At 45.2% G+C, this 10,000-nt stretch overlaps 1 protein-coding gene across 7 annotated transcripts in view; it reads right to left on the bottom strand.

Moving 5' to 3' along the window:
• Positions 1-10,000, bottom strand: part of Ptpmeg2 (Protein tyrosine phosphatase Meg2) — a 161,606-nt gene that overhangs the window by 81,706 nt on the left and 69,900 nt on the right. For 2 of the 7 annotated variants that reach the window (XM_086540099.1, XM_086540097.1), the window contains exon 1: positions 9,529-10,000. This exon is cut by the window's right edge. The exons of 3 other annotated variants lie outside the window; for them this stretch is intronic. In XM_086540099.1, the coding sequence (XP_086396225.1) occupies positions 9,529-9,657 (129 nt within the window). In that variant the 5' untranslated portion in view covers positions 9,658-10,000. Of the gene's footprint in view, positions 1-6,559; positions 6,590-9,528 lie in introns of all 7 variants that reach the window. 2 more of the 7 variants (XM_086540098.1, XM_086540100.1) reach the window with 2 other exon arrangements.

Genomic DNA, 10,000 nt, shown 5'->3' on the forward strand with positions numbered 1-10,000 from the left:
AGGGGGGAGAGGGGAGAGAGAGAGGAGAGAGAGAGAGAGAGAGAGAGAGAGAGAGAGAGGAGAGAGAGAGAGGAGAGAGAGAGAGAGAGAGAGGAGAGAGAGAGAGAGGGGAGAGAGAGAGAGAGAGAGAGAGAGAGGGGAGAGAGAGAGGGGGGAGAGGGAGAGAGAGAGGGGAGAGGGAGAGAGGAGAGGGAGAGGGGAGAGAGAGGAGAGAGAGGGGGAGAGAGAGAGAGAGGGGAGAGAGAGAGAGAGAGAGAGAAAGGAAGAAAGAGAGAAAGAGAGAGAGAGAGAGAGAGAGAGAGAGAGAGAGAGAGAGAGAGGGAAGGGGGAGAGAGGGAAGGGGGAGAGGGAGAGGGAGAGGGAGAGGGAGAGGGAGGGAGGGAGAGGGAGGGAGGAAGAGGAGGGAGGGAGGAAGAGGAGGGAGGGAGGAAGGGAGGGAGGGAGGGAGGGAGGGAGGGAGAGAGGGAGGGAGGAGAAGGAGAGAGAGAGAGTGACGAGAGAAACAAAGAAAAGAAAAGGACTATGATAGGAAGAGGATACGGTGATGAAGACGACTCTTGCCCCCTCCCCACTCTTCCCCGGCCACTACCTTTCGTGCGCCCCCCCCCCCCCGTCCCCCGAGTGGTGACCCTGACACAGAACCATCTTCCTTCCGTACTACAACGTTCGCCGTGATCGAGGAATGCATTATCCATTATCCTGAGGCCGCAGCCGGGTGACCTACATGGCTCTCACACCTTGAAGAGGACCATCCCTTCCCTTCCCTTCCCTTCCCTCACCGTGCCCAGAAGCCCGCCCCCCCCCCATCCCCTCCCCACATCCTACCTCCGTCAGCTGGCGTCAGACTGCTCGGGTAAAGGCCAGAGAGACCTGGCTGTTTGGAGCAGGCGAGCCACACAAAACGCGGCTCCCTCAGGTCGCGTCCCACTGGAATTCCCCGATCGTCCACATTCGTAGCAATACTGCCATGACCTTTCATGCCCTCGTGTGATACTGCAACTATCTTTCGATCAACTGTGCTTAAACGTTGCCTCTGGGGTCGACCTGAACTGTGCACAGTCATCCATCCTGTGCACGGAAATAACAACGTGGCAGATATGTCACCCGCAATACTGACGGTATATATGACAGGCGATCCACTCTAGCTTTAGACACTTACCATAAACCAGACAGATTACTAATTATGTCATGAATGACGCCTAAGACGCTCCAAGACTCGATTAACTCAGGTCTTTCCTCTACGAGATCACCTATGGCACAGATGAAAATTTCCCTCTAGGATTCATAACCTAGCGTAACTGAGACTCGCGTTCTTCACACTCAATACCCCGACATCCAAACTGCGACGTGCGATATGCTGTCTATGGGGGCTTCTAGATCATTATTGCACATTCATCTGCAACGAGCGCAACGGGTCACAGTCCTTCTAAGTTCCGTTTCCATCAACAGGTATCTCAATGAAAGAAGATAACATCCCCTTAATAACACATTATTTGCACCTCCCGTTCTCTTCCTCCTCCTCTTCTTTTGTGTGTGCGTGTGTGTGTGTGTGCGTGTGTGCGTGTGTGCGTGTGTGCGTGTGTGCGTGTGTGCGTGTGTGTGTGTGTGTGTGTGTGTGTGTGTGTGTGTGTGTGTGTGTGTGTGTGTGTGTGTGTGTGTGTGTGTGTGTGTGTGTGTGTGTGTGTGTGTGTGTGTTTTTGTGTGTGTGCGCGCGCGCGCCTACATATGTAAAATAGTGAGAAAGAGAGAGGAAATGAGGCAAAGTATATGAGAAATAGAATGAGAATGCCGAATGCCGCCGCCGCCGCCGCCCCGGGAAGGGTGGGAGGAGAGCATGACGTGGCACCCACCGTACGTGGGAACGCGGCCCCGCACGGTCTCTGCTTCAGGAGTCCCAGGCTCTCTTTCCCACACCGTAGCCAGCCCGCCCGCCCGCCCTCCCTCCCAACTCAACACATCACCTTTTTGTATTCGATCAATTATGAAAATACATTAGACCGACCGCCATGTTTCTTCAAAAATACCGTGTTCGAAACTGAAGGCGTTTGGCTTTCTGTTGCTAAAATCACGACTGCATGAAACAAGCAAGAGGCGAGAAAACCTAAATCCGCACGAAAAAAAAAACAGTAAAAGGACGCAAGAAACTAAAACCAAAACACGCAAGCAAGCAAGCAAAACAGGCGATCGACTAATCAATCAAGCGAGCTCAATGAAAAACACATAATCAAACGTGCAGGCAACCAAACAAAATTAATAAGACAAATAAGACAAGAGATATGCAAGCGTTCCCTTCGAAGGCTTTTCCGTGAAGGTGAAGGTCATCAGCCCCCCCCCACCTTCCCTCCCACATACCCGACCTGCTAAAGCTTACATTTAATAGCTCTCGAACATGGAACAGACGCGTTTCCTTAGACACGTTTATACTGCCCCGACTGCCAAACTGTCTGCCTGCAAGCATGCCTGCCTGCCAAACTCGTTGTCTGCCATGCTTTAAGTAACGGTTCATCACCCGCTCCACATTGCAAGATAACTTCCCGCTCGCATGCTTGTTGCCGTCCTTCTGAACACCTTACCTAGTAGTCCTGGCCTAACGTAGCAGTCCTACACCAACCTAGCAGCCAGACCCTAACCTACCAACCATACCTTAACCTAACAGTTCTATCCAAACCTAGCTTCCCTACCCTAAGCTACTAACCAGAACCTAATCTAGACCATCCCTAACTTAATGATTAAAACTACCCTAACCTAGCAGCCCTACCCTAACTTACCAGCCCCACCCTGAAGCCTTCATGATAGTACAGTGGTAGCGCGCCGGTCTCACATCCCAGTGGTCGGCAGATAGAGCCCCGTCCTAGCACGTGAGTTTCCAATGGCGGTTACCACGGTGGGTAACGACCAAGCTCAGGTCGAGTCAACACTTGTTAGCACACACTCTCACGAGTCAGCACTCGCTGACACAGGCGAGCTCACCACAGTGCATGACAAGCCCGGCCGAAGCATCTCCTCCGCAAGTCTAGTTTATTCTTTTTCCCTACCCCTAACCTACCAAGCCGACCTGTCAACCGCCTAACGTGCCTAGTGCCCGCCCACCCGCTGCCCCTCCCTCTTCCCGGCTTCTCGAGTGACAAAGGGCGTCGATGACGTCGCGATACACTCTAAGGAAAACGACTCGACCCAAACGACCTTCGAGGGGAGGGGGGAGGGGGGAGGAGGGGGGATAAATAGTAAATACATTCATGACGTCACGCATTTAGGAGGGAGAGGGTGGGAGGGACGAGGTTGCCACGTCACCAATCTGCATCAAAAGGTAATCACGGAGTCAATGACCAACAACAAGTGGAAAAGGTCAACGCGGGACGGGCCAACGAACGCAAAGGTCAAACTACTCCGGTGTCTTCGCACGGCTGGAGAGGGGACGCCGGCCGCACGGCCCCTTCCCCTCGCCCTTGGTCTGCGTGTATAGCTGTCAATCAGTCAGTCAGTCTGTCTATTTGTCTATCTGCCTGTCAGCCTGCCTGCCTTCCATCTTGTCTTGTCTGTCTGTCTGTCTGTCTGTCTATCTGTGTCTGTCTGCCCTCCTGCCTGCCTGCCTGCCTGCCTGCCTGCCTGCCTGCCTGCCTGCCTGCCTGCCTGCCTGCCTGCCTGCCTGCCTGCCTGCCTGCCTGCCTGCCTGCCTGCCCCTCTCAACACCAGGTCAACTACAACTAGAATCCTCCCCGGCAACCATTCATTTCAAAACACATCGCACCCCTTACTTGGCGTAATTCTCCCGTTCAGATTCCCCTTCTTCTTGATCGCCCATCCTCGTCCTCTCATGTCATCACATGATTCACTGACCCATTTCCTCAAGAAACTTCACTCTCTCCCATCACTTCCACTCAAAACACCATTGACATCACATCTGCAACGCAGCTCATCACACTCGCCCTCGGAAGCACTACAGGGGCCCTTGCCGGTTCATCACCACTCGCAATAAATGCCAAAAACGCCTTCGAAAAGCTTTGATGGCTGACAACTGGTTAACGGGAACGGGGAGCCAAGCAATCTTATCAGGAGCTTATCTCACTAATCATTATTGTCATTATAATCATTATCAATATTATCAGCACCATCATTACTCCGTTCCTTTTTAATATCATATTTCACTACTTACTACTTTCCTTTTCCCTTTCCTTTCCCCTCTCTCTCCCCTTTCCTTTTCCTTTTTCCTCCCCCCTTCAGCTTCCCTCTCTCTCTCCCCTTCCCTTCCCCTTTGCCTCTCTCTTCCCTTTCCCTTTCCCTCCCACCCCTCTCTCTCTCTCACCTTTCCCTTTTCCTTCCCCCCCTTCCCTTTCCTTCCTTTCTATTTAATTCCATTTTCATTACTGTTCCTAGTAAATATTTAACTAAAACATAAGATTAAACATATGAAGACCAAGAAGCATGACACACTGGACTGTAAGCAACTTCATAAAATAAAATAAACGTAAATCCTAGTGAGCTATTGTATGTAATCCTAGCACCTGATTTCTTATTGACGACTGTGGTATTTCTAATGCCACGTCTTGAACAAATACAAGTGTTCAATTACAAAATACAGCCACAAATACACCAACTTCGTTGTGACCAACTACAAATATCGATAAAAAAAAATAACCTACTTTCTTAATCGTCAAGCACAATTGCAAATACAAATATGAAGCTTCCAATCGGAACAGATTTCAAATACGTTTGGTACCGTATTTTCCTACTTGTATAAGAATCATCTCCATATTGATTCGGCCAGCCCCAACAGTTGGGATTTGTGCTTCGGTAGATAGGTAGGTAGACCCGTTAAATGGTCGCAGGCACAGAAGTGAATACAGTAAAAGACCAACAACATTCTGTATCATACCAAAGTGGATTTCACTTTACTTTGAGGAGAACAAAGTTATTTATTTTATTTTCTTTGCGAACAATATTGTTTTGCATAATTAAAGGAACTAAATCAATTCGTTGTGTTTGTTCCATATGCTCTTACGCATAGATTAAGAAAACGAATCAATAATGTAAATGTTTGACCGTTTATTTACATGAATGTCATAAGAGATAAGTATTTCCAAATAATTGAAATTTATGCAGTTACTTATAATTAAAATGTGTTTGAACGACTGCCCTCATCAAGATATTAGAGAAAATTATTTCAAATTTTAGAAATATAGGCACTATATATTTCCCAACTTTAAATGCTTGATTTATAAATCCTTTATATAGAACGAATTATGTTCAACTTTAGCAGATGAGGTAAATAACAATAGTATATCAAATGTCATGTGTTCTTCACGAAGTAGCTCACTAAGATCACATCAATAAGGCTACTGTCTCAACTCGGAGGCAAGAGAAGCCGTGACTAGATAGGGACTAGATCTTAAAAATGGATGCTCTGTACAGTGGCTTTTTAGAATGATAAGTTAAATTACTTCATCGCTACTTTTGAAGCAAATGTAGTAAATACAAGGGCCTTTAGGAAATTCAAATATACACAAATCAACATTCTCAGTTACAAATAAAATATAATTATAAATTTTGTGTATTCGTAAATACAGATGCACATCTCACTCCAACCCAGGTCTTGAGAAAAGTGTAATCCAACACTTCTAATATAAGACATACATCAAATCTATACGAATAACTACAGTCCCGTATCTCCCCAATAAACCTAAGGGGAAATGCCAGCCTACAACTGGCCACGTGACATTACTAAAATTGGATCTTCTCGAGTATCACAAAAAAACAGAAGCCACACTAATGCAATATACGAATCGGATTATAAAAATCATAACACTTTCAGTTGATGATGATGGTGGTGGTGATGATGATGGTGCTGTCAGTGATGATGATGATGATGATGGTGTTGGTGATGGTGTCGGTGGTGATGGTGATGACGATGGTGTCGGTGAAGATGATGCTGACGATGGTATCGGTGATGGTGATGATGACGATAGTGTCGGTGATGGTGGTGGTGATGATGTTGGTGATGTTGACGATGGTGCCGATGATGATGATGGTGATGATGATGGTGATGGTGATGACGATGACGGTGTCGGTGATGATGATGACGATGGTGCCAATGATGAGGATGAGGATGAGGATGATGATGATGAGGATGATGATGATGATGACGACGATGACGGTGTCAGTGATGATGATGACCAGGATTTATAGTTGATGATGACTGCATGCAATATTCACGTCACATACGCCTGTAAAACTCATGCAAAATGATGGCGTCATTCGTCTCAATGCAGGGAGGGAGTTACAGAAGGAGAGGAGGGAGGAAGGGAGCGAGAAGCGAACACGGGGGGTGGGGGGTGGAGAAAGGGAGGGAGAAAGGGTGGAGACAGGTGAAGAAAGGGAGGAAGGGAGGGACGGAGAGAGAGAGGAAGGGAGGAAGGGACGGAGGGAAGGAGAGGGGAAGATCAAAAAAATTATGCGGGACAGAGGGAGTGAGAGGGAGATCAAGGGGAATAAAAAAAAAAAAAGGGGGGGTACATATTCTTTAAAAAATGCTGGGATGCTTATGGCTCAAATCAATAAATACCTTGTGTTTGGCGTCTGCTTGGTGACTCACCTGCAGATAAAGAGAGATTATTAGCATAGGGTTACCATCATATGATACTGGGCTTACCAAACTAAGCCCCTTCCACGTACTGCGCAGAAGGGCAAGGGGCAAGGGGCAAGGGGAAGGGGAAGGGGAAGGGCAAGGGCAAGGGCAAGGGGAAGGGCAAGGGGAAGGGGCAAGGGGAAGGGGAAGGGGGGTGATGGGGGAAGGGGGGTGATGGTGGAAGGGGAAGGGGAAGGGGGATGATGGTGGAAGGGGAAGGGGAAGGGGGATGATGGTGGAAGGGGAGGGGGAAGGGGCAAGGGGAAGGGGAAGGGGAAGGGGAAAGGGGGAGCGGGAGAACCGTTGGGGATTATGACGTAATTTAAGACCGTCTTGAAGAAACCTCTTTTTTTCATTATTCTTCCCGAGTCACCAATCGTACGGTCACTATACGGAGACATAGATCTCCCTCCCAGAATCAACACTAATCCAATTGTCCGTATAAAGAATCACATAATTATCCAAGTATATCCATACAACACAATACTAAACATACGAAAACAAGAGTCACACAATCAACCCAGTATATCCATAAATAAAACCAAATGAATACATGCAAGAATCCCCCAATCATCCGAATACATCCAAACAACATGAAACTAAATATACGAATACAAGAACAAGAAAATCATTCAAACATATCCATACAAAATAACACTAAATATACGAATACAAGAATAAGAAAATCATTCAAACATATCCATACAAAATAACACTAAATATACGAATACAAGAATAAGAAAATCATTCAAACATATCCATACAAAATAACACTAAATATACGAATACAAGAATAAGAAAATCATTCAAACATATCCATACAAAATAACACTAAATATACGAATACAAGAATAAGAAAATCATTCAAACATATCCATACATAATAAAACTAAATATACGAATACAATAAGAAAATCATTCAAACATATCCATACATAATAAAACTAAATATACGAAAACAAGAACAAGAAAATCATTCAAAGATATCCATACAAAATAACACTAAATATACGAATACAAGAATAAGAAAATCATTCAAACATATCCATACAAATTAACACTAAATATACGAATACAAGAATAAGAAAATCATTCAAACATATCCATACAAAATAACACTAAATATACGAATACAAGAATAAGAAAATCATTCAAACATATCCATACAAAATAACACTAAATATACGAAAACAAGAATCACCCAATCACCCAGTACATCAAGACGACAACACAGCCGCAGATAAACGGATCAAAGATTACATAACAAACAAAAGGCGATAAAGATATACGTGGCACAAAATGGCCTCAGAAGAAGGCATCGTTCCTTAATGGTTGATCTCATTCATTCATTCATTCATTCATTCATTCATTCATTCATTCATTCATTCATTCCCCTATGTTTATGCGGTCAGCTGAATGAGGCGTTTGATTTTACGCAACGAATTCGTCTTACGGAATGCCGTACGATGTCGATTACCTGAACCAGCTAGTCAATCATTGCAGCGGTTAAGAGAGAGATGGATGTCACTTAGGCATAGTTTTGTATCATTGCATAAATATAATTTACATAATTCAGACAATTATCTCTGCCGGTGTCTGTTTCTTGGTGAGTGAATAATGGGGTGAGTGGGTACGAGGGTGGGTGAGTGGGTGGGTGGATGGGTGGGTGAGTGGGTGGGTGGATGGGTGGGTGAGTGGTTAAGTGAGAGTGAGAGTGAGAGTGAGAGTGAGAGTGAGAGTGAGAGTGAGAGTGAGAGTGAGAGTGAGAAAGAGAAAGAGAAAGAGAAAGAGAAAGAGAAAAAGAGAAAGAGAGAGAGAGAGTGTGTGTGTAGGTGTGGGTGGTCCAACAACTAATTAGACCTACTAATCGCACTGCCTATGTCAGAGACAGAGCAAAGCGTGATGTACACATATCAAAGTGCGCATGTTGTGCAAAATTGGCTCCCTTCCTCCAGGCCTTTTCATCACGATCTGCGCGTTGTGCAAGCGCGTGCATGCAATTTTAGAGCATTTAAAATGCTTGCTTTTAGTCTGAAATTTCTAATTCCATCCTCGACGTTCCAACGCTAGTAATCAAGCGAGGCTGGAAAATATATACGGGAAGGGAAAATAAATTGAAACACTGGGGAAACTCCGGGTTAAAATCACAGCGTTGCTTTAATCGCATCTAAATCGACCAGCAGCAAATGCACACAAATGGCACCCTGAAAATCCGGGTCCGTAGGGTAAGTCCGTGCCAATTTATATTTTTTGGGCCGGAACCCATATTCAACGACGCACTTCATCAAATGACATCGCAATTAATGGACGCTTAAGCGTTTATATAAAAATATATATGAATTAGCACAATACCTCTCCGCTTACGTGTTTTTTTTCAAATTGGTAGCAAAAATCGGGCTCGTCACAAAATGGAAAAAGGCGTGTTTCTGCCTTGTTTTACACACTAACAATCATGTAGAAAACTATCCACAGCGGCGTTTCTTACCCCGTGATGCAGTTATTGGGTTTCCATATCGAATCTATTAACATTACGCTATGATAACAACCCACAGAATATGGTTCAATAGAGAAATGAATACTGGAAAGAATATTGAGTTTTTCCAGGCGGAAATATATTACTTTGAGGCCATTCCTCATTAGGGTCTTTACTTATGCACAAATAAATGCATGAATCTGAAAAAAAACAGACAGGATAGGAAGTCATTAGGCACATACAAAGAAACATTTGAAATACCAAATTTTCCACACATTTTCCAACGCCGAACTACCTTCCATCTACTGCTGAATTAAAGCATTGCAAAAAAAACAAACTTAGAAGCAATAAAAATAAACTCCAAAAAGCAAGTATCTCACTCCCCACATTGGGCACAGAGACCACGGGTAGCCAAGAGCGTTTCGAGTCGTACCTCCGTCATCCTATTGCTCCTGTGGAGTCTCATCTCGACGCCGAGTCCTCCTCTTCTTGTCTCCTTTCGAGGCAGGATGCAGCAGGATGTTCTCGTTATTTTATCGCCATCTGTCGCTTTGCATATCATGGGTGACGCCAAATAAACTTTTCCTTCAAATCACACTCGAACCAGATCACTCTTACATTTAGGTCCTTCACTACGACTCACGTGTCATCCTGTCATATTAATTAAGCTATCAACATTTCGATATTTCTACAGCACGAACAGAAATGCAAACAAAGGCCTTTCGAATGTGAAAATGACCGAGAAATGAGCTTTTATCTCGCGCCGAGAGCACTACACCACCACTCCTTATCCACTGCACTCGCTCGTTCGCGCACCATCTATCATTATGTTACTCTACCTCACTCCTGAGTGGCACAGGTTCTGTTATGAGCGCTATTAGATAAGAACCTTAGATCTGATAAGA

The sequence above is a fragment of the Penaeus japonicus genome, unplaced genomic scaffold (assembly GCF_977035675.1).
Source record: "Penaeus japonicus unplaced genomic scaffold, GWHDUDI00000001_assembly GWHDUDI00000009, whole genome shotgun sequence".
In the NCBI taxonomy this organism is placed as follows: domain Eukaryota; kingdom Metazoa; phylum Arthropoda; class Malacostraca; order Decapoda; family Penaeidae; genus Penaeus; species Penaeus japonicus.